Consider the following 25,384-nt stretch of genomic DNA (forward strand, 5'->3'; position numbering starts at 1 on the left):
TAACCCCAGGTTTGGGCATCAGGTCAGGAGAGGTGGAGAAGAAAGTGTTTTCTATTGATACCTCTCTCCTCTCGGATGCATTTCCTCCATGTCTACCATCTTGCTCCCTCTGTAAAGGTACACTAGAGCCCCATAGACTTATTCTGGGGTCTCTGTCGAGAAATCCTGTCTGTTCTGGTCTTAGTCCAGTAGACCGACAGCTCTAGCTCCAGTCTCAGGGCTTGTGTTTGAAGTGGGCCTCCACTGCACGGTGAAGAGCAGAAAACCAGTCAGTGTTACCACAACATAGAGATACAATTACATAGAGATGCATATAGACACTGTATATAAAGAGGTAATCACACAATACATTGCTTTGGACTACAGATGCTGTATCTTAACTTGATCTTCCTGTTGTTACAGGAATTTTCCTGCAAAGCATGAAATGAGAACTTGTAGTGTATTCAAGGTTTAAAAAGGCTTCTAAAGTTTGTAATCTGAACATTAAAATGTCAGATTTGATTTGCCCTAATGAAAAATGTATCAACCCCTACAACATTTTCCCATTCAAATTTCCTGTTGCTGCAGGATTATTTTCCTGCTGTAAGAAGCAGGGGCAAATTAACCCTATTACAGGGGCTGAGTCACTGGCTTACTGGTGCTCTTTCATGCCGTCCCTGGGAGGGGTGCGTCACTTGAGTGGGTTGAGTTACTGACGTGATCTTCCTGTCTGGGTTGGTGCCCCCCCTTGGTTTGTGCTGTGGTGGAGATCTTTGTGGGCTATACTCGGCCTTGTCTCAGGATTGTAAGTTGGTGGTTGAAGATATCCCTCTAGTGGTGCGGGGGCTGTGCTTTGGCAAAGTGGGTGGGGTTTTTCCTTCCTGTTTGGCCCTGTCCGGGGGTATCTTCGGATGGGGCCACAGTGTCTCCTGACCGCTCCTGTCTCAGCCTCCAGTATTTATGCTGCAGTAGTTTATGTGTCGGGGGGCTAGGGTCAGTTGGTTATACCTGGAGTACTTCTCCTGTCTTATCCAGTGTCCTGTGTGAATTTAAGTATGCTCTCTCTAATTCTCTCGTTCTCTCTTTTTCTCTCTCTCTGAGAACCTGAGCCCTAGGACCATACGTCACGGCAAACCGGGCATGATGACTCCTTGCTGTCCCCAGTCCACCTGGCCTTGCTGCTGTTCCAGTTTCAACTGCTCTGCCTGCGGTTATGGAACCCCTACCTGTCCCAGACCTGCTGCTTTCAACTCTTAATGATCGGCTATGAAAAGCCAACTGACTTTTATTCCTGATTATTATTTGACCATGCTTGTCATTTATGAACATTTTGAAAATCTTGGCTCTCTCTAATTTTCTCCTTCTCTCTTTCTTTCTCTCGGAGGACCTGAGCCCTAGGACCATACGTCAGGACTACCGGGCATGATGACTCCTTGCTGTCCCCAGTCCGCCTGGCCTTGCTGCTATTCCAGTTTCAACTGTTCTGCCTGCGGTTACGGAACCCCTACCTGTCCCAGACCTGCTGTTTTCAACTCTTAATGATCGGCTATGAAAAGCCAACTGACATTTATTCCTGATTATTATCTGACCATGCTTGTCATTTATGGACATTTTGAAAATCTTGGCTCTCTCTAATTTTCTCCTTCTCTTTCTTTCTCTCTCTCGGAGGACCTGAGCCCTAGGACCATACGTCAGGGCTGCCTGGCATGATGGCTCCTTGCTGTCCCCAGTCCACCTGGCCTTGCTGCTATTCCAGTTTCAACTGTTCTGCCTGCGGTTATGGAACCGCCACCTGTCCCAGACCTGCTGTTTTCAACTCTTAATGATCGGCTATGAAAAGCCAACTGAAAATTATTCATGATTATTATTTGACCATGCTTGTCACTTATGAACATTTTGAACATCTTGGCATAGTTCTGTTATAATCTCCACCCGGCACAGCCAGAAGAGGACTGGCCACCCCTCATAGCCTGGTTCCTCTCTAGGTTTCTTCCTAGGTTTTGGCCTTTCTAGGGAGTTTTTCCTAGCCACCGTGCTTCTACACCTGCATTGCTTGCTGTTTGGGGTTTTAGGCTGGGTTTCTGTACAGCACTTCGAGATATTAGCTGATGTACGAAGGGCTATATAAAATAAACTTGATTGATTAAGATACGGCATCTGTACCTCTAAAAACACATCATCAATCTATACTTAAATTAATTAATACCAACCCTTGAGCTACGGAGGTACCCGGTGTGCAGGCTTTTGTTTCAGCCTGGTCAAAAAACATTGGCTTCAGCCAAGCAACTGCTTTTGAGACCTTGACTAGTTAAATTGGGTGTTGTACATACCCTGCAAACATTACTGCAAAGATGCAACATCTGCATAAATGCATACTCCAGAGTACACCTAACATAGTGCATACTTTTGAGAACACCTAATCTGGTGCATAGTTTTGAGTACACTTGTATAATGCATCTTACTGACTAACCTGCGTACTCCTGTGGTCTCATGGGTCTGTTGATAACCCTCTGGAAAGCAGTGATCCAGTCCTTCTGCTCCGCCTCTGTCTCGCAGGCAAACAGGAACTTCCTGTCTGGTGTTACTATGGTGATGCCATGGTTCCAGTGGTAGCCCTGGATGGAGGGGGGAAGGCCCGAGAGCACGGTGTAGCTGTTCTCCTTACTGCCGATGAAAACCTCTCCCCTCGCATAGGCATCCTGAGAGAGGAGGGGGAGAGAGGCGGGGGAGAAAGAGAGAGAAAGAGATCAGAGAATAAAGTATTCCGCAGAATAAAAAGTTACGAGGACTAGGGTTCATTCAGAATCAATCAGTTATTTTAGTGTCGGGTGTGATGCTGTCTCCTCACCAGGGGATCTTTGAAGTACATGAGTCTCCTGTCATCCATGGTGAACCACCTCTTCTTAAAGCCCTCTGTGTGTTTTGGGCCTGTTTTCTCCATGAAGCCCTCCTTCATGAAGCTACGCGTCAGTTTGGGCACCAGCTGAAGGAGAAGACGAGAGAAAACAATATAATATTGTCTAATTTGGTGTTTAATAGTGGTTGTTAGGTTATAAATATCAGTGTAAGAACTTGACGGACACTATGAAAGCTTAAACCAAGTTTATTCACCCCAAAGGATCGAACAGAGGAAGAGACAAAGACATGGTTCTACCAGTTGTGGTATATATACCCCAATTTGGTGTGGAGTCTCCTCCTTCTCGCTAAACATTGCATCTTTATTGCCAGGCAGGAAATTAAGTGATATGGGCAATAAACTGTTCCTTCTCCCTTAATGTGACCTGACCTAATTGCATTGATCATATGCATTCCTTCTACAGATACCCATTAACTTCTGGTGTAGACCCTAGACTATGGCACCCCTCATGTCTCTAGCATAACTAATGAGTTCAGAAATCCGGACCCATCATTGTCATAGTCATTTCAAAGTACTGCATGTGTTGTGGCCTCACCTCCTCGTCACTGGCTCCAGGGAAGGCCACCTGAAGGTAATGAAACCTGGCAGCTCTGATAGCGTTGAACCAGTCCACCATTTCCTACCAAAACAAAGACACAAGAGCATCCTAGTCAGATACATGTCTTATTCAGAGTCATTCCTACATAGAATAAAATAAACCTGATACAGTATAGAACATAGGAGACATGATTAAGCTATTATATCCATAGCCACGGGAAGTAGAGGTGCTGCAGCACCCCGTAAAAAATCAGAATTTGAAAATATATATTAGTACAAAAAATAAATATTTTTTGATACATTTTCTTCTCTCTCACAAAAGTAGTGCACTGGGCCTTTACTAGTCCTGTATTAGCAGACCAATAGATATTTGTAACGTGTGGGAAAAATGTTTTCAGCATCTCCGCTTTGGCAGAAAAGGTAGTTGTGTAATTAAGAACAGTATCTTGCAGGATTCAATAGTTGGACTTGTAAGAGTTGACTGGAATCCAGAAAGAACAAAACCCTGTCCTCAAACATTAACATCAAAAGGTGAAAAGTTATGGGCAAAGACCCAAAACATCCACATCAATTTGAATATCAAATAACATAGAAAAAAAGCCACTTTTTAGCAGTATTAATTTACCGTCCTTACAAGCCACTAAATATATATGTACATTTCTGTATTGTACATAGGCTGATCATCTAGGTTTCTACCTGTAGACTTTCCATCACCACGAAGAAAAACTATGCACAATACAGTAATTGAGTACACTGAGACATCATGTGGGTCAGTTGGTAGAGCATAACACTTGCAGCACCAGGGTTATGGGTTCAATTCCCACAGAGGACCAGTACGAAAATGTATTCACTTACTATTGTAAGTTGCTCTGGATAAAAACATCTACTAAAATGTAAAAGGAATGAATAGACTATTTCAGTTCACATAGAAATAACTTGCATTTGCAAAGTATTTCAAGAAACTGGAAAACATACTCAAGTTACAAATTCTGGGAAAAACATTTTTTCACAAAAGTAGTGCATTGGGCCTTTACTAGTCATGTATTTGCTGCGAAAACATTTCAGCACTTCCATCCCCAAACTACTTCCCCCAGCTATGATAATATCATGACATGGCAGCTTTACTATTGCTGTTCTGTTCAAGCCTGCTATTGTGTCTGTTGACCAACAGAGGGGGCTGTACGCTCTGTGGCTTTCATCCCACAGAGAATGAAAGTCACAAAATTGTCTATATTGTAAAAATTCATGAAAACATACATGAGCTTTTTGGTTTTCATTTCAGGTTAGGGTTAGTCATATGGTTAGCAGTGTGGTTAGGGTTGGGTTTAAGGTTAGGGTCAGGTTTAAAATCGGAGAAATTGTACAAATAGGCAGGGTCTATGACTTTGTAACGGTGGTAACTAGTGACGACCACAGAGAAGGCTGACTCACTACTGAGAGACATGATCATCTGGTGTGCTAAGCAGTAAAGCCTCAGAGAAAAACAGCCTATGTGCCAGCAAGCCAGCCCTTTGTGTGAACAACTCCCTCCACATTTCTCTAAACAATTCCACTGATCAGATTACATGACAGGATTACGAGTAAAACTGTATGCCACTTTGAAGACTGATGTCTACTGATTAAACAGACATTGTCATTTCCACTCTCACTCAGTTATCCAGAACAGCCCATCTCCATTAGAGACCTAGACACTGAAATAGTACAATCAGATTTAGTTGAACAGACTAAATCATTGTTCCATGATATGAGGAACAGCAGCATATTGGGTGTACCATTGAAATGTTGATTCCTCATGCGTAATATCTCTAACAATTCAGTGCATTTACACGAAACCATTGGCTATACCGGCATAAACAGATCTTGGACCAGGCTACATAAATATTGCCCATAGTCCCTTTTGTCACAGTCAACCATATGCGTCACCTTAGAGTCGCTGTGGTAGACAAAGATGTTCCTGGTGCTGTTGTCTCTAAGGTAGGTGATCTGCAGGCCGTAGGGGTTGCCTATCTTAGCCGGCTGGAACGTAGCGTTGAGAGTCTCAATCTTCATCACCGCCTTGGGGTCCCGCGCCTGGGGGAGATACACAAACTGTACAGTACATAAATACGGGGGGGGGGGGATACCTAGTCAGTTGCACAACTGAATGCATTCGAAATGTGTCTTCCGCATTTAACCCCACCCTTCTTAAATCATTATACATATAACTTGTTAGAATAACACATACTGTATGCTTACAGTAAACACAAACATGACGTCTTTTGAGGCATTTGTTTTAGTTTCCTTTTAGACACATACCTGTATACTGTACATAGCCTGCTATACAAGTATTCATGTTTAACTTGAGATGGTTAACTTCAGATGGTTAACTTCAGATGGTTAACTTCAGATGGTTAACTTCAGATGGTTAACTTCAGATGGTTAACTTGAAAGCTAGTAGCATAAAGTTAGCTGGAGATTACATTTCCGAGCAACATGCTTGTATTCATGTACGAGAGCATTCGTGTTGACTCCAGCCTTACCTCCTGCTTGCTGAAGTACTTGAGCGCCCCCTCTCGTTCTGACAGGATGAATTTCCGACTGAGGAACTGACCGTTGTCTCGGCCCCGTTTCCATAGAAACCCCTCTCTGTACCCTGGGTAGATAGAGACACACCAGACAAACTCAGACAAACTGACATAGTGGAGGTGAAAGAGAGAGAGACAGAAAGAGATATGGAGGTGGGAGAGAGAACAAGAGAGAAAGAAGGAGAAATAACTCTCCGGTGTAATAAAGAAATACCAAAGCAGAGAGAGAAAGCGAGACAGAAAAAGAGAGGCTTTAGCTGAAAGAGAGTGCATGAGAGAGGAAGTCAAAGAAAAGATGACAGGGAGAAAAAATAACCTCCCTGATGGTAAAGTACATCCTTTTACATGTAATGACACAGTGCTCTATTTAAGCAATAAGGCCCGAGGGGGTGTGGTATATGGCCAATATACCATATTAAGGGCTGTTCTTAGGCACGATGCAACGCCCTTAACCGTGGTATATTGGACATATACCACAACCCCCAAGGTGCCTTACTGCTATTATAAACTGGTTACCAACGTAATTAGAAGAGTAAAAATACACGTTTTGTTATACCTGTGGTGTACGGTTTGATATACCACGGCTTTCAGCCAGTCAGCATTCAGGGCTCGAACCACCCAGTTTATAATTCTCAATAAGTTCTTCCCAGTCTATTTTTGGCCCTCTTACAGACAGGAAGTAGTTTCATTATATGATGTGGCAGTACAGAGCACTGTATGTAATTCATTACAGGCTACACACGCACTTCATCTCTCTCACTCTCCTTCTCTCTCCCTCCTCCCCCTCTAGTTCGCTCTTTTTACTTCTCTATTTTCCTTTCACCTCCCTCCCACTCTCTCACTCCATGGAATGTCAGTTATACTGTAAGTATCCTCCTCTATATATCTCTCTTTTCCCTCTCTCATATACACTCATAACCCCTATTTTCAATTTCCTTTTCCCATCCAGCACCCCTCAAGTTCCATACCCCCCACTTCTCTCCCCCCTCAAGTTCCATACCCCCCACTTCTCTCCCCCCTCAAGTTCCATACCCCCACTTCTCTCCCCCCTCAAGTTCCATACCCCCCACTTCTCTCCCCCCTCAAGTTCCATACCCCCCACTTCCATACCACCCAATTCTCTCCTCACGCCTCTGTCCCATTTTCTCCTCCCTCTCATCTCTCCATCCCCTGGTGACAGAGATTGGTGTCTCTCTTTTCCCAGTCTGACATGAATCATTCACCTTGCATTACCTCATCGATCAATAACAACCTCCCCCCTCCACCTCCCTCTCTTTCTCTGCATACAGAATCAATACTGCCATCGACCACTGGGGAGGCTAGTTTACTACCACTCTCCTTGCTCTACAGAAGCTAACAGAACATCTAGGACCCTGAAGAGGGTAGAAACTATGGATCTTGATTTTAGCCCTGGGTACATCTGATGCAAATGTATTGATGATGCAAATATATGTGATACAAATATATGTGATGCAAATAGATATAAACAAATATAAATCTCCTGCCCAATGCATCCATCTGTATTACAGTGTAACGGCTGTCCTCCTCCTCTTCGGAAGAAGAGGAGGAGTAGGGATTGGACCAAAGCGCAGCATGTGTTGAATCCATAATTACGTTTATTAAAGTAAAGACGAAAACCGAAATAACACTTCAACAAACTACAAAATAACAAACGAACGTAGACTGACCTAAAACATGTGAACTTACATATATACACGAAGAACTCACGAACAGGAACAGACTACATCAAACGAACGAACAAACCGAAACAGTCCTGTATGGTGCAACATACACAGACACGGAAGACAATCACCCACAAACAAACAGTGTGAACAGCCTACCTATATATGGTTCTCAATCAGAGGAAACGTCAAACACCTGTCCCTGATTGAGAACCATATAAGGCTAATTACACCTGACCTAAACATAGAAACACAAAACATAGAATGCCCACCCCAACTCACGCCCTGACCAACTAAACACATACAAAAATAACAGAAAACAGGTCAGGAACGTGACAGAACCCCCCCCCCTCAAGGTGCGAACTCCGGACGCACCACCAAAAGTCTAGGGGAGGGTCTGGGTGGGCATCTGTCCACGGTGGCGGCTCAGGCTCTGGGCGTGGTCCCCATCCCACCATAATCAAACCCCGCTTTTGTAGCCTCCTCCCAATGACCACCCTCCAAATTAAACCCACCGGATTAAGGGGCAGCACCGGACTAAGGGGCAACACCGGAATGAGGGGCAACACCGGAATGAGGGGCAACACCGGATTGGATGGCGGATCCTGGCTGGCTGGCTCTGGCGGATCCTGGCTGGCTGGCTCTGGCGGATCCTGGCTGGCTGGCTCTGGCGGATCCTGGCTGGCTGGCTCTGGCGGATCCTGGCTGGATGACGGCTCTGGCTGGTCATGGCTGGATGACGGCTCTGGCTGGTCATGGCTGGATGACGGCTCTGGCTGGTCATGGCTGGATGACGGCTCTGGCTGGTCATGGCTGGATGACGGCTCTGGCTGGTCATGGCTGGATGACGGCTCTGGCTGGTCATGGCTGGATGACGGCTCTGGCTGGTCATGGCTGGATGACGGCTCTGGCTGGGCATGGCTGGCGGAAGGCTCTGGCTGATCCTGTCTGGCGGAAGGCTTTGGCTGCTCCTGTCTGGCGGAAGGCTCTGGCTGATCCTGTCTGGCGGAAGGCTCTGGCTGATCCTGTCTGGCGGAAGGCTTTGGCTGCTCCTGTCTGGCGGAAGGCTTTGGCTGCTCCTGTCTGGCGGAAGGCTTTGGCTGCTCCTGTCTGGCGGAAGGCTCTAGCGGCTCCTGTCTGGCGGAAGGCTCTAGCGGCTCCTGTCTGGCGGACGGCTCTGAAGGCTCATGGCAGACGGGCGGCTTTGCAGGCTCATGGCAGACGGGCGGCTTTGAAGGCTCAGTACCGACGGGCAGTTCATGCGGCGCTTGGCAGACGGACAGTTCAGACGGCGTTGGGCAGACGGGCAGTTCAGGCGCCGTTGGGCAGACGGGCAGTTCAGGCGCCGCTTGGCAGACGGCAGACTCTGGCCGGCTGAGACGCACTGTAGGCCTGGTGCGTGGTACCGGAACTGGAGGTACCGGGCTAAGGACACGCACCATCAGGCTAGTGCGGGGAACAACAACAGGGCACACTGGACTCTCAAGGCGTACTATAGGCCTGGTGCGTGGTACCGGCACTGGTGGTACCGGGCTGAGGGCACGCACATCAGGGCGAGTACGGGGAGAAGGAACAGTGCGTACAGGGCTCTGGAGACGCACAGGAGGCTTGATGCGTGGTGCCGGGACTGGAGGCACCGTGCTAAGGACACGCACCACTGGGAGAGTGCGTGGAGGAGGAACAGGGCTCTGGAGACGCACTGGAAGCCTGGTGCGTGGTGTAGGCACTGGTGGTACTGGGCTGGAGCGGGGAGGTGGCGCCGGAAATACCGGACCGTGCAGGCGTACTGGCTCCCTTGAGCACTGAGCCTGCCCAACCTTACCTGGTTGTATGCTCCCCGTCGCCCGACCAGTGCGGGGAGGTGGAATAACCCGCACCGGGCTATGTAGGCGAACCGGGGACACCATGCGTAAGGCTGGTGCCATGTAAGCCGGCCCGAGGAGACGCACTGGTGGCCAGATATGTAGAGCCGGCTTCATGGCACTTGGCTCAATGCTCAATCTGGCCCGGCCGATACGAGGAGCTGGTATGTACCGCACCGGGCTATGCACACGTACAGGAGACACCATGCGCTCTACTGCGTAACACGGTGTCTGCCCGTACTCTCGCTCTCCACGGTAAGTACAGGGAGTGGGCGCAGGTCTCCTACCTGACTTCGCCACTCTCCCTCTTAGCCCCCCCCCCCCCCCAAGAAATTTTTGGGGTTTACTCACAGGCTTCCTACCGCGTCGTCGTGCTGCCTCCATTCGCCGGTATCCCTCCTCGCACTGTGCCAGAGAATCCCAGGCGGGCTCCGGCACTCGCCCTGGGTTGATCGCCCACCTGTCGATCTCCTCCCACGTAGTGTAGCCCAGATCCTTCTCCTGCTTTCGAGCTAGCTTCTCGAAATGCCGCCTCTCTGCTTTCGCTGCCTCCAGCTCAGCTTTGGGGCGGCGATATTCTCCTGGTTGAGCCCAGGGTCCCTTTCCGTCCAATATTTCCTCCCAAGTCCACGAGTCCTGGTTCTTTGGCCGCTGTTGCTGGTTCCTCTCACGCTACTTGATCCATGGTTGGTGGGTGATTCTGTATCGGCTGTCCTCCTCCTCTTCGGAAGAAGAGGAGGAGTAGGGATTGGACCAAAGCGCAGCATGTGTTGAATCCATAATTACGTTTATTAAAGTAAAGACGAAAACCGAAATAACACTTCAACAAACTACAAAATAACAAACGAACGTAGACTGACCTAAAACATGTGAACTTACATATATACACGAAGAACTCACGAACAGGAACAGACTACATCAAACGAACGAACAAACCGAAACAGTCCCGTATGGTGCAACATACACAGACACGGAAGACAATCACCCACAAACAAACAGTGTGAACAGCCTACCTATATATGGTTCTCAATCAGAGGAAACGTCAAACACCTGTCCCTGATTGAGAACCATATAAGGCTAATTACACCTGACCTAAACATAGAAACACAAAACATAGAATGCCCACCCCAACTCACGCCCTGACCAACTAAACACATACAAAAATAACAGAAAACAGGTCAGGAACGTGACATACAGCCAGTCATACAACTGTGTGTGTGTGTGTGTGTGTGTGTGTGTGTGTGTGTGTGTGTGTGTGTGTGTGTGTGTGCGTGCATGCCTCTGTGTGTGTGTACATGTGTGCGTGTATGTGTGGCTGCGCAAGACGCATGTGTATGTGTGCACATAAAGAGGAAGTTGAATCTCATGGTAAACAGACGAGGTCATCTTTATTAAATGGGAATCCAGTCTGGCTCCAATAAGAGCAAGATAGCCTTCACGCAACGAAACAAGACTCATTCACTGACACTGACACTGACACTGTCTCCGTTAAGTAAGAACACAAACAAGCACAATTAAGAATACAAGGCCAGACATAGTCACTCTGCCTTTATTCTATGCCTCAGTCATCCTTTCTCAAATCAAATCAGATTTTATTTGTCACATGCGCCGAATACAACAGGTGTAATGCAGGTGTAATGCCGAACACCTTACAGTGAAATGCTTACTTACAAGCCCTTAACTAACAACGCAGTTCAAGAAATAGAGTTAAGAAAATATTTATTAAATAATTAAGGTAAAAAATGGAATAAAATGTAACACAAAATATCTTAAATTCATAGTTCCCAAACAAAGCATTTCTGTGGAAACTGTGGAGTGCAAAGGATTTGAAATATTCTGACTTGATGATGCAGGGGTAAAGGATTTGAAATATTCTGACTTGATGATGCAGGGGTAAAGGATTTGAAATATTCTGACTTGATGATGCAGGGGTAAAGGATTTGAAATATTCTGACTTGATGATGCAGGGGTAAAGGATTTGAAATATTCTAACTTGATGATGCAGGGGTAAAGGATTTGAAATATTCTGACTTGATGATGCAGGGGTAAATTATTAAAAATATTCTAACTTGATGATGCAGGGGTAAAGGATTTGAAATATTCTGACTTGATGATGCAGTGGTACAGGATTTGGCACTAAACTCGAGGTTTTATTAGTATTTGCAAACTGTTTAGGCAATGCTTTGTTGTCATGACAGATAAGGACTATTTGTTGGCTAGATTCTCCATAGCTCTGCATCCATAGCTTTGCATAGGCAAAGCTTGTGTGTGTTTGTGTGTCTGTGTGTTTGTCTCTGTGTGTGTCTGTGCGTGTATGTGTGCGTGTGTTTGTCTCTCTGTGTGTGTGTGTATGTGTGTCTCTCTGTGTGTGTGTTTGTGTGTGTGTGTGTGTGTGTGTGTGTGTGTGTGTGTGTGTGTGTGTGTGTGTGTGTGTGTGTGTGTGTGTGTATGTGTGTCTCTCTCTCTCTGTGTGTATGTGTGTGTGTGTGTGTGTGCGTGCGTGCGTGCGTGCGTGCGTGCGTGCGTGCGTGCGTGTTTGTGTGTCAACTAGGGCTGTTGAGGTCATGACACTTTGTCAGCCGGTGATTGTCAAGCAAATAACTGCTGGTCTCATGGTAATTGACCGTTAATTAACATTTAGCATCTCCTGGCTTCCACGCATAGCCTACAAGCCACTGATGCAGACCTTTGGAACATCTACATTTTAAAAAGTCTAATAAATCCATAGACTCCACCATCACAATAAATATTTGATGTATTTTAGACAGGTCTAAAGAAACATGATAAGAAGAAAATGTAGACTATTTCAGAAGAACAGAATAGAATACTCCTTGTCTTTATGTTAGGCCCTGATCTGGCTATGCCATATGGCTGTGGGCTACACTAGTTCATTTAGCAGACAAGATTTGCTTAGAATTCCTTGGCATTATTTTATATCATTGTATAGTATGAAGAATACAATTGAACATAGCTGACTGAAATAGAAAGGATGTTTTCTCCAAAATATTTGGGAGTGTGCACATGCGGCTATTCTGTGTTGAGCGGTTAACAAAGAAACAGCTCTTCCTATATGCTTAATTTAGAGTTATTTATGAAACTTTAGTTGTGATCAAAACATATAGACCAACGTTTGTATTTTTTATACGTTCTAAGGCTGCATGAAAGGCATGAGCTCTGCTTTGTTTCATGCGCAGGCTGTACACACTTCATCAGTCTCTCATTCACAAATTGACAAGCACTTGATATTGTCTCGAAATTCCCAAAGTCATCCCCTTTGTGTGGCTGTGATGCCCCCTAAAAAAATCCATGCCTTTTGCGGCCAGTGGCCGTTGTGCTCTTGGGCTGAATATAATAATTATAATTCCCTTCTCCCGGCAGCGTGCTCCGAAGCACCTCTCCCTCACATGGCTCTCTCAGATAGCTCAATTCTTATTAGCCAATTCTATTCATGTGATCGGGTCTTTCTCACAGGCACAAGTGAAGAGAGACACATCGGGGACGCAACTGCATACGTCCTTATCCAATTCCAAGGCGCACATTGAAGATATTGGAAGAACTTTCCACATTAACTTTGCGTCAGTCAACAAGCCGAACGAACAGCAAAAGCACGAGCCTATCAACTTTTGTACTGAGTGGGATAGTAGATTGACATAGTAGATTGACATAGGCAGCCTATCTCTCATAGTCCAAATGTTGACCTATTCTATTCTGTGCGTGAAATAAATATTCCAAACATAGTCTGGGACAGATGTGGGATGCGATAGATCCCAAATGAATACAACCACTAGAAACGAGGCTTACACAACAGATCAGAACTTTTAGCTTAAATATTACCTTATAAGCGTGAATGTTCCAAAATGCAATAAATTAGCGGGAAAACACCATTCTCAAGTGACCTCAAATGCAATTATGCATGTAATGCTTTTAGGTGCATTTTTATGGTGCATTTCTATGGTGAAAATGATCTTCCCCAAATTTGCCAGTTAGTCTCTACACCCGTTGTAAAGCGGATTAATGTGCTTAATTTTAAGAATATATTTGGCCACTTTAGTTGTGATACAAACCTTATCAAAACATATAGGCATATGGGCTAGGCTACATGAGGTGTGTGACTATGGTTTTAAAAAGGCATCATTCACAAGTGATAGGCTAATATTGTCATCCATCAGACTGTTCTTGATTAAATTTTGTCTTTACATAGAATGCCTCTGGAAAGTATTCAGACCCCTTGACTTATTCCACATTTTGTTATGTAACAGCCTTATGCTAAAAATGGATGAAATAAATACAAATAATCAGCAATCTACACACAATACCCCATAATGACAAAGCAAAAACAGGTTTTTAGAATTTTTTGCAAATGTTTTCAAAATAAAAAGCAGAAATACCTTATTTACATAAGTATTCAGAACATTTGCTATGAGACTCGAAATTGAGCTCAGGTGCATCCTGTTTCCATTGATCATCCTTGAGATATTTTTACAACTTGATTGGAGTCCACCTGTGGTAAATTCAATTGATTGGACATGATTTGGAAAGGCACACACCTGTCTATATAAGGTCCCACAGCTGACAGTGCATGTCAGGGCAAAAACCAAGCCATGAGGTAGAGCTCCGAGACAGTGTTATGTCGAGGCACAGATCTGGGGAAGGGTACCAAAACATTTCTGCAGCATTAAAGGTCCCTAAAAACACAGTGGCCTCTATCATTCCTAAATGAAAGAAGTTTGGAACCACCAAAACTCTTCCGAGAGCTGGCAGCCCGGCCAAACTGAGCAATCAGGGGAGAAGGACCTTGTTCGGGGAGGTGACCAAGAACACTTTGGTCACTCTGACAGAGCTCTAGATTTCCTCTGTGAGAACATTCCAGAAGGACAACCATCTCTGCAGCACTCCACAAATCAGGTCTTTATGGTAGAGTGGCCAGACAGAAGCCACTCCTCAGTAAAAGGCACATGACAGGCCGCTTGGAGTTTGCCAAAAGGCACCTAAAGACTCTCAGACCATAAGAAACAAGATTCTCTGGTCTGATGAAAACAAGATTCTCTGGTCTGATCAAAGATTGAACTCTTTGGTGCTCAGCATATGTGGGAACTCCTTCAAGACTGTTGGAAAAGCATTCCAGGTGAAGCTGGTTGAGAGAATTCCAAGAGTAAGCAAAGCTGTGATCATTTAACACTTTTTTGGTTACTACATGATTCCATATGTGTTATTTCATAGTTTTGATGTCTTCACTATTATTCTACAATGTAGAAAATAGTAAAAATAAAGAAAAACCCTGGAATCAGTAGGTGTGTCCAAACTTTTGACTGGTACTGTATGTGTGACTTTTTAAAAATTTAGAATGTACCATTATCATGCACCTGCCTCGAAACAGGGGCAGGGGAAAAAATACATTTAAATCTATGCACTTAAATAGCGAATGGAGGATGCTTTTCCCGTGGTTCCTTTTCATGCCAGCCTGGTAGGCTATACTCCTTTTGTAAATATAAGCAATGTGCTAAATATTAGGAAAGTAGAGAAATAAATATAGTAGGCCTAGCCTATAGAAAGCTGATGGGATCCTCCTATTTTTAATAAAGGCCATCAACACTGTTTTCTCACACAATTGCATAGCCTATAGAAATGTTGCGCAACATGAGCTCATGGGCTCTAATTAAGTGTTTGATTAGATTTTCGAGTACATATGCATTGATAGAGGGACAATAGAGTACTGAGTACTAGGCAGTTAGGAAGTTTGGTAGGCTACTAATGACCATCAGCACCATCAGCACATGGGGAAGCCTAATTACCGTGACTAAACGGTCACGTGGAATTTGACTGCCGTCATGACTCGTGACTGCCGGTGTAGCGGTAATATGGTCACCGTAACAGCCCTAATGTCAGCTCACCTGCAGAGTAAGGCTCCTGTTTCTCGATGAACTCAAACTCGTTCCTCTCGTACCTGGCTCGGATCCATTGCTCCCGCAGTAGCCTGGAACACAATGACGCAATGGACGTGTTTCACCTTCTCTCAGCTTTCTTTATAGCACAGGTGCCATGCTGTTAGCTGAACGGGTGATGGGCTAACAAGCTGGGAGTTTGGGACACAGGCCACATTTCTACTAATCTTGCTGTGACAGATTCTCTTTTCCTTTCACCTCCATTGCCCGTATACACCCACACACACACACACCACACACCACACACACACCACACACACACACACACACACTCCTTTACTCCAGGGTAAAAAGATTGATGAGAGTAATAGAAGATCTATCTTTAGATCTATCTTTAGTTGTGTGTGACGAGGAGAACATCGCCATGCCAACAACAGCATCTCCTCTTTCTCTCTGATAGACCTACATACAGTATAAAAACGTCTCTTTCAGATGTTCCTATCTTTCTTTCCTGTCACTTATAATCATGTCAGTATGGTCAGACAGTATTTTGCAGCTTTTCTGAAAGCACAAGCACCAGATTATTCATAAAGAAATATATACATTTTAGTCATTTAGCAGACGCTCTTATCCAGAGCGATTTACAGGATAAATTAGGGTTAAGTGCCTTGCTCAAGGGCACATTGACAGATTCACCTAGTCAGCTCAGGGTTCGGAACCGGCGACCTTTCGGTTACTGGCCCAATGCTCTTAACTGCTAGGCTACCTAGATTAAAGTAATCCATTCGACTGCCTCTCACTATCAGCTCTCTCACATGTAACATGCTTGTTGGTTTAGTACCCACAGAGAAGAGTAATGGCAAAGACAACACACTGTTTTTCAAGAGGCATAAATCTGCAGTGTAGTAGTCACCAGGGTTGGGATTAATTCCACAAATTACATTCTAATTAAATTCCCTGTCCCTGTAAATTCCATTGAAGTCGGTCTTTGAATTCAGAGATAATTCACTTCCTCTCAATTCCAATGTTAGATAAATTCCATGAATTAAATTAGCTAACAATTCCCCAAATTCCAATTTGAATTCAATTCCTGCTGTCAATTTTTTTTAATACTAAATCCATTCATTCCATTAACTGGGAATATATTGAATTAAATTACAAAGATTCAATAGTTTTCCAATTCCAATTCAATATCCATTACTTGAAGATTTTTTAAAATTCAAATTGAATTCAATGTAAATTCTCCACTACACTAAATTAATTCCAATATTGAATTGGAATTTCAAATGAATTGGAATTGACCCCAACCCTGGTAATCACACGTCACACTCTAGCCTCATCTTTCTCTGTCTCTCTGTCTCTGTCTCTGTCTCTGTCTCTGTCTCTGTCTCTGTCTCTGTCTCTCTCTCTCTCTCTCTCTCTCTCTCTCTCTCTCTCTCTCTCACACACACACACACACACACACACACACACACACACACACACACACACACACACACACACACACACGAGGAAGAAGAAGTACTGCAGCATGTTACATTTCAGTTCTAAACTGTACATGTTTTACAATAACAGCACATGACACAGCAGTTATTCCCTTGTCTACCACTACCATGTACAGTTGAAGTCGGAAGTTTACATACACTTAGTTTGGAGTAATTAAAACTAGTTTTTCAATCACTCGTTTTTCAACCAAATTTCTTATCAACAATCTATAGTTTTGGCAAGTCGGTTAGAACATCTACTTGTGCATGACAATTGTTTACAGACTGATTATGTCACTTACAATTCACTGTATCACAATTCCAGTGGGTCATAAGTTTACATACACTAAGTTGACTGTGCCTTTAAACAGCTTGGAAAATTCCAGAAAATTATGTCATGGCTTTAGAAGCTTCAATAGGCTAATTGACATCATTTGAGTCAATAGGAGGTGTACCTGTGGATGTATTTCAAGGCCTACCTTCAAACTCAGTGCCTCTTTGCTTGACATAATGGGAAAATCTAAAGAAATCAGCCAAGACCTCAGAAAAAACATTGTAGACCTCCACAAGTCTGGTTCATCCTTGGGAGCAATTTCCAAACGCCTGAAGGTACCACGTTCATCTGTACAAACAATAGTAAGCAAGTATAAACACCATGGGACCACGCAGCCGTCATACCGCTCAGGAAGGAGACGCATTCTGTCTCCTAGAGATGAACGTATTTTGGTACGAAAAGTGCAAATCAATCCCAGAACAACAGCACCTTGTGAAGATGCTGGAGGAAACAGGTACAAAAGTATTTATATCCACAGTAAAATGAGTCCTATATCGACATATCCTGAAAGGCCGCTCAGCAAGGAAGAAGCCACTGCTCCAAAACTGCCATAAAAAAGCCAGACTACGGTTTGTAACTGCACATGGGGACAAAGATCGTACTTTTGGAGAAATGTCCTCTGGTCTGATGAAACAAAAATAGAACTGTTTGGCCATAATGACCTTCGTTATGTTTGGAGGAAAAAGGGGGATGCTTGCAAGCCGAAGAACACCATCCCAACTGTGAAGCACGGGGGTGGCAGCATCATGTTGTGGGGGTGCTTTGCTGCAGAAGGGACTGGTGCACGTCACAAAATAGATGGCATCATGAGGTAGGAAAATTATGTGGATATATTGAAGCAACATCTCATGACATCAGTCCGGAAGTTAAAGCTTGGTCGTAAATGGGTCTTCCAAATGGACATTGACCCCAAGCATACTTCCAAAAATGTGGCAAAATGGCTTAAGGACAACAAAGTCAAGGTATTGGAGTGGCCATCACAAAGCCCTGACCTCAATCCAATAGAAAATGTGTGGACAGAACTGAAAAAGCGTGTGCGAGGAAGGAGGCCTACAAACCCGACTCAGTTACACTAGCTCTGTCAGGAGGAATGGGCCAAGATTCACCCAACTTATTGTGGGAAGCTTGTGGAAGGCTATCCGAAACGTTTGACCCAAGATAAACAATTTAAAGGCAATGCTACTAATTGACTGTATGTAAACTTCTGAAACACTGGGAATGTGATGAAAGAAATAAAAGCTGAAATAAATCATTCTCTACTATTATTCTGACATTTCACATTCTTAAAATAAAGTGGTGATCCTAACTGACCTAAGACAGTGAATTTTTACTAGGATTAAATGTCAGGAATTGTGAAAAACTGAGTTTAAATGTATTTGGCTAAGGTGTATGTAAACTTCCGACTTCAACTGTACATACCAACGTACCTGTTGTTAGTTCATTATCACTCAGTGACGTGGGTGACTTACTTGCAGTCTGTGTGTTTGGGTCTGTAGTAGAATGCTGGAACCTTCTGCTCGTACTTAGCTTTGGCTGCTTCGTTACCCATGGCAGCCATTAGCTGACGATAGACGGAACAAATCCATTAATGCATTGACAACACATAAGGGCCATTTTTAAGACTGATATTTACGGGAAGGAAACTAAGAGTAGTACTAAATTGCAGTCCAAGCATCTTGTTTTCTGTCTTTATGTTTCCCTCAGGGAATTATCAGCAACTCCAATCAACATGTCTTATTGTAACTTTAGTCTGAGAATCCCTTCTAACCCCCAGGTAGTGCTATGTCGAGTCTATCACTCTCCCTCAAGGCTTTCACTCCCCAAATCCCATCAGTGGTGGTCTCTTGGAGTTGACATTATTATTGTATTTAGAAATGATGAACAAGTCCCTGTGGGAATTAGGCTTCCCAGTCTAAAGAAGGCAATGTGCCAGACACACTACTGGAACTGACTGATGGTCCGTTTTTTTTGTTTGGCCTAAAATGGGCAGACTTAAGAAGTTGGATGGCAAGATCTGATCTCAAATCAGGTTGTAATTGGCAATAGGTAACAACTGTAATTAGGACCAATGTGATGCAATATAATATACATTCTCTCATGCTTCCCCCTCTGGTACAGTAGAGTTACTGACCTCCACCTCTGAGGCCTCCCATGACTCCTGCTGGACGGACTTGACCCTGCTGATGTGGGGGATGCCTCTGTGGAGGAGAGAGCAGCCCTGGCACACAAACACACCCAAAGTCACCGACGCCCAGTCTGGCTCTGAGGAGAGAGAGTGGGAAGCGGGAGGGGACAGAGGGGAGGGTGAGGCGGAATGAAGAAGGGGGGAGAGATCAGGGTGGATAGAGCGATATGGAGGGAGAGGGGGGAGGAACAGAAGGGAAGATACAGGGTCAAAAACGCAGTGCAACAGAAGGGATATGAGCTCAATGTTCAAATTATAAATATGAAAAGTGCTGACGCACGCACTTCTGAAAGGTATTAGGTGCAAAGTAAAGAGGCCAATATAACTGAAGGAGTAAAGGACACGTGCTGCGTAGAGAGAGAAAGAGAAACAGATACCGCGTGTGTGTGTGTGTGTGTGTGTGTGTGTGTGTGTGTGTGTGTGTGTGTGTGTGGGTGTGGGTGTGTGTGCGGACAAAGGGGAAATAATATTTAGGCTTAGCACAGGAAACAGGCTGAGATATTCACTGATAAAAATCCACAGACAGTATTAAAGCACTGTTCATCAAAACCACACACTTACACACACCCACACCCACACAGCCACTACAGAGATCTGGCAGACAAACACATGAACTCTGCAGAGAGCACTTTGCTATGGAAGGAATAGACTGCATTGTATCGGCCACAAACATGAATATGAACATGCACTTGGGATTTTTTGGGACACAGCATTTTAAGATTAGAGGTCGACCGATTAGGATTTTTCAACGCCGATACCAATACCTATTATTGGAGGACCAAAAAAAGCCGATACCGATTAATCGGCCGATTTTTATATATATATATATATATATATATATATATATTTGTAATAATGACAATTACAACAATACTGAATGAACAATGAACACTTTTATTTTAACTTAACATAATACATAAATAACATACATTTTGTCTCAAATAAATAATGAAACATATTCAATTTGGTTTAAAAAAGGCAAAAACAAAGTGTTGGAGAGAAAGTAAAAGTGCAATATGTGCCATGTAAAAAACGTTTAGGTTCCTTGCTCAAAACATGAGAACATATGAAAGCTGGTGGTTCCTTTTAATATGAGTCTTCAATATTCCCAGGTAAGAAGTTTTAGGTTGTAGTTATTATAGGAATTATAGGACTATTTCTCTCTATACCATTTGTATTTCAGACACCTTTGACTATTGGATGTTCTTATAGGCACTATAGTATTGCCAGCCTAATCTCGGGAGCTGATAGGCTTGAAGTCATAAACAGCGCTGTGATTCAAGCATTGCTAAGAGCTGCAAGAAAACGCAGGAAAGTGCTGTTTGAATGAATGCTTACCAGCCTGCTGCTGCCTACCACCGCTCAGTCAGACTACTCTATCAAATATCAAATCATTTACTTAATTATAATATAATAAACACACAGAAATATGAGCCTTTGGTCATTAATATGGTAAAATCCGGAAACTATAATTTCGAAAACAAAACATTTATTCTTTCAGTGAAATACGGAACCGTTCCGTATTTTATTGAACGGGTGGCAACCCTAAGTCTAAATATTGCTGTTACATTGCACAACTTTCAATGTTATGTCATACTTATATAAAATTCTGGCAAATTAATTACGGTCTTTGTTAGGAAGAAATTGTCTTCACACAGTTCGCAACGAGCCAGACGGCCCAAACTGCTGCATACTCCCTGACTCTGCTTGCAATGAACGCAAGAGAAGTGACACAATTTCCCTAGTTAATATTGCCTGCTAACATGAATTTCTTTTAACTACATATGCAGGTTTAAAAATATATACTTGTGTATTGATTTTAAGAAAGGCATTTTTGTTTATGGTTAGGTACATTTGTGCAACGATTGTGCTATTTTCGCAAATGTGCTTTTGTTAAATCATCACCCGTTTGGCGAAGTTTAAGTAGGCTGTGATTCGATGATAAATTAACAGGCAGGCACCGCATTGATTATATGCAAAGCAGAACAAGCTAGTTAACCTAGTAATATCATCAACCATGTGTCGTTAACTAGTGATTATGTGACGATTGATTGTTTTTTATAAGATAAGTTTAATGCTAGCTAGCAACTTACCGTGGCTCCTTGCAGCCACAAGGTCCTTTTTATGCTGCACTCGCGTAACAGGCGGTCAGCCTGCCACGCAGTTTCCTCGTGGATTGCAATGTAATCGGTCATAATCGGCGTCCAAAAAGGCCGATTACCGATTGTTATGAAAAATTGAAATCGGCCCTAATTAATCGGCCATGCAGATTAATCGGTCGACCTCCAATTGAGATATTCATGTTGACAAAGTATGTGTCCAGATGATATGACAGATGTTATCATACATTCAAACACACATGCACGCACGCGCGATTCTGAGAGAGAAATTGGCTGACTGAATAACCTAATGCCTTGACTCTAAAGAGAGCATTCATCCAGGAATTGCATAGACCTTTGAAAGCCTTTAAAAATTTGACACCATGAACATAGCCTAATCAGCTGATACCTATTATGTTTAAATGTGTGTGTCCGTCCAAAACTGCTGTTTGGACTCGACGTATAAACTTCAATATCGTTTCAGCTTGCTTCAGCTCATGTTTCTACTCAGTGTAATAGTTCCTGAGCTACTGGAACCTCTCATAATGTAATCACAGTTTGCATGGCAGGCAGGACCACCCTCTCAGCAGCTGACCCAGGTCTGACACCCAGTTCTAACAAACCACATTCACACACACATAGGGAAGCCCCTTCCAAACCCAAAGGCTTTGTGTTCATCTCTCTCTCACACACACACACACACACACACACAGAAATTGGGAGGAGGAAAGAGAGCGAGATAGAGGTTGGGGGGCCTGCTTTGTGTGGACTCTGTCCCATCTCTCTATTGTATCCATGCGCTCTGACAGCCCACAATATGTAATCAGGGTGTGGCCTCGTGTCCATAAACAATGACTCCATCTCTATGGAAACACTCCGCCGCAGAATGGGGCACTCTACGGGGGGGGGGGGGGAGTCACTAGGTATGTGAATCAGAGAACAGGGCAGAGACACCACCCAGGAGATTGCCCTGACTGATCAACAACACAGAACACATTGGCTTCTGTCACTGGGATTTCCCTCAATGGAAATGGTCATCCACATGACATGACTGTTAATATCGGTGAGGTGGAAAACACCATCGTTAACACACTTTCGATTCCCCTTGTGTGTGTGTGTGTGTGTATGCACCAGAGGAGGCTGGTGAAGGGAGAACGGCTCATAATAATGGATGGAATGGTATTGTATTGAAGACCATTCCCCTTCAGATTAACTAATTGCTCCAAATTGGTCTAGGCCACACCCCTTCCCACTACACCTGTTGTCACTCCCAATCACCACTCCTCGGCCTCTTTCTCACTCCTCAGCCTCTTTCTCACTCCTCAGCCTCTTTCCTCCTGACCACAACACATCCTCTGATGAGGAAGCCAGATGTTCAAGGTTTCCACGGGTGACATTCTCTTCCTTCCCTTCTGTGCGTGAAATAATCAGTAGGAGCATTATGTATTACATAGTTGTGTTTATGCAGCATGTGCCCTGTTTCAGAAAATTGGGCATATGACAGGCGTCACTACTTCACAGGAGAACGTAATTTTTTTTCCTTCATACATTTTTGGCAGAAATGCTTTCTTGAACATGTGAACTTTCATGTGCATTAATATCTGTACATACGAATTAGAGGTCGACCAATTATTCGGAATGGCCGATTAATTAGGGCCGATTTCAAGTTTTCATAACAATCGGAAATGGGTATTTTTGAACACCGATTTGGACAATTTTTTTTTTTTACACCTTTATTTAACTAGGCAAGTCAGTTAAGAACACATTCTTATTTTCAATGACGGCCTAGGAACGGTGGGTTAACTGTCTTGTTCAGGGTCAGAACGACAGATTTTTACCTTGTCAGCTCGGGGATTCAATATTGCAACCTTACGGTTAACTAGTCCAGCGCTCTAACCACCTGCCTTACATTGCACTCCATGAGGAGCCTGCCTGTTACGCGAATGCAGTAAGAAGCCAAGGTAAGTTGCTAGCTAGCATTAAACTTATCTTATAAAAAACAATCAATCAATCAATCATAATCACTAGTTAACTACACATGGTTGATGATATTACTAGTTTATCTAGCGTGTCCTGCGTTGCATATAATCGATGCGATGCGCATTCGCGAAAAAGGACTGTCGTTGCTCCAACGTGTACCTAACCATAAACATCAATGCCTTTCTTAAAATCAATACACAAGTATATATTTTTAAACCTGCATATTTAGTTAATATTGCCTGCTAACATGAATTTCTTTTAACTAGGGTAATTGTGTCACTTCTCTTGCAACAGTGTCAGGGTATATGCAGCAGTTTGGGCCGCCTGGCTCGTTGCGAACTGTGTGAAGACTATTTCTTCCTAACAAAGACAGCCAACTTCGCCAAACGGGGGTTGATTTAACAAAAGCGCATTTGCGAAAAAAGCACAATCGTTGCACGACTGTACCTAAGCATAAACATCAATGCTTTTCTTAAAATCAATACACAGAAGTATATATTTTTAAATCAGCATAATTAGCTAAAAGAAATCCAGGTCAGCAGGCGATATTAACCAGGTGAAATTGTGTCACTTCTCTTGCGTTCATTGCACGCAGAGTCAGGGTATATGCAACAGTTTGGGCCGCCTGGCTCGTTGCGAACTAATTTGCCAGAATTTTATGTAATTATGACATGACATTGAAGGTTGTGCAATGTAACAGGAATATTTAGACTTATGGATGCCACCCGTTAGATAAAATACGGAACGGTTCCGTATTTCACTGAAAGAATAAACATTTTGTTTTTTCGAAATGATAGTTTATGGATTCGACCATATTAATGACCTAAGGCTCGTATTTCTGTGTGTTATTATGTTATAATTAAGTCTATGATTTGATAGAGCAGTCTGACTGAGCGATGGTAGGTAGCAGCAGGCTTGTAAGCATTCATTCAAACAGCACTTTCGTGCGTTTTGCCAGTAGCGCTTCGCAATGCTTCAAGAATTGAGCTGTTTATGACTTCAAGCCTATCAACTCCCGAGATTAGGCTGGTGTAACCGATGTGAAATGGCTAGCTAGTTAGCGGGGTGCGTGCTAATAGTGTTTCAATTGGTAACGTCACTCGCTCTGAGACTTGGAGTAGTTGTTCCCCTTGCTCTGCAAGGGCCGCGGCTTTTGTGGAGCGATGGGTAACGATGCTTCGAGGGTGGCTGTTGTCGATGTGTTCCTGGTTCGAGCCCAGGTAGGGGCGAGGAGAGGGACGGAAGCTATACTGTTACACTGGCAATACTAAAGTGCCTATAAGAACATCCAATAGTCAAAGGTATATGAAATACAAATGGTATAGAGAGAAATAGTCCTATAATTCCTATAATAACTACAACATAAAACTTCTTACCTGGGAATATTGAAGACTCATGTTAAAAGGAACCACCAGCTGTCATATGTTCTCATGTTCTGAGCAAGGAACTTAAACGTTAGCTTTTTTACATGGCACATATTGCACTTTTACTTTCTTCTCCAACACTTTGTTTTTGCATTATTTAAACCAAATTGAACATGTTTCATTATTTGTTTGAGGCTAAATTGATTTTATTGATGTATTATATTAAGTTAAAATAAGTGTTCATTCAGTATTGTTGTAATTGTCATTATTACAAAAAACAAAACAAATCGGCCGATCAATCGGTATCGGCTTTTTTTGGTCCTCCAATAATCGGTATCGGTGTTGAAAAATCATAATCGGTCGACCTCTAATACGATTACAATTGTTAAATTACGAGCCTAGTTGGTTTAGCCACGGAAAAAGCCAGGAACCTTCCCGCGAGCCATGATTGGCTGAGATAATGGTTGGGCTGGACATGCCGAGAGATGAGTTTTGATTGGTCTGTCTATAGCTTG

At 43.6% G+C, this 25,384-nt stretch overlaps 1 protein-coding gene across 1 annotated transcript in view; it reads right to left on the reverse strand.

Moving 5' to 3' along the window:
* Positions 1-214: 214 nt before the first annotated feature.
* The window catches only part of LOC120045454 (arf-GAP with dual PH domain-containing protein 1), a 36,470-nt gene continuing 11,300 nt past the window's right edge, over positions 215-25,384 (reverse strand). Inside the window, exons 2-10 of the mRNA XM_038990337.1 lie at positions 19,373-19,503; positions 18,711-18,802; positions 15,433-15,515; positions 5,953-6,065; positions 5,357-5,503; positions 3,432-3,515; positions 2,828-2,962; positions 2,450-2,678; positions 215-243 (exon numbers count right to left, since the gene is read on the reverse strand). Of these exons, the coding sequence (XP_038846265.1) occupies positions 215-243; positions 2,450-2,678; positions 2,828-2,962; positions 3,432-3,515; positions 5,357-5,503; positions 5,953-6,065; positions 15,433-15,515; positions 18,711-18,802; positions 19,373-19,503 (1,043 nt within the window). The remainder of the gene's footprint in view (positions 244-2,449; positions 2,679-2,827; positions 2,963-3,431; positions 3,516-5,356; positions 5,504-5,952; positions 6,066-15,432; positions 15,516-18,710; positions 18,803-19,372; positions 19,504-25,384) is intronic.

This window comes from Salvelinus namaycush, chromosome 4 (genome assembly GCF_016432855.1).
Source record: "Salvelinus namaycush isolate Seneca chromosome 4, SaNama_1.0, whole genome shotgun sequence".
Taxonomy (NCBI): domain Eukaryota; kingdom Metazoa; phylum Chordata; class Actinopteri; order Salmoniformes; family Salmonidae; genus Salvelinus; species Salvelinus namaycush.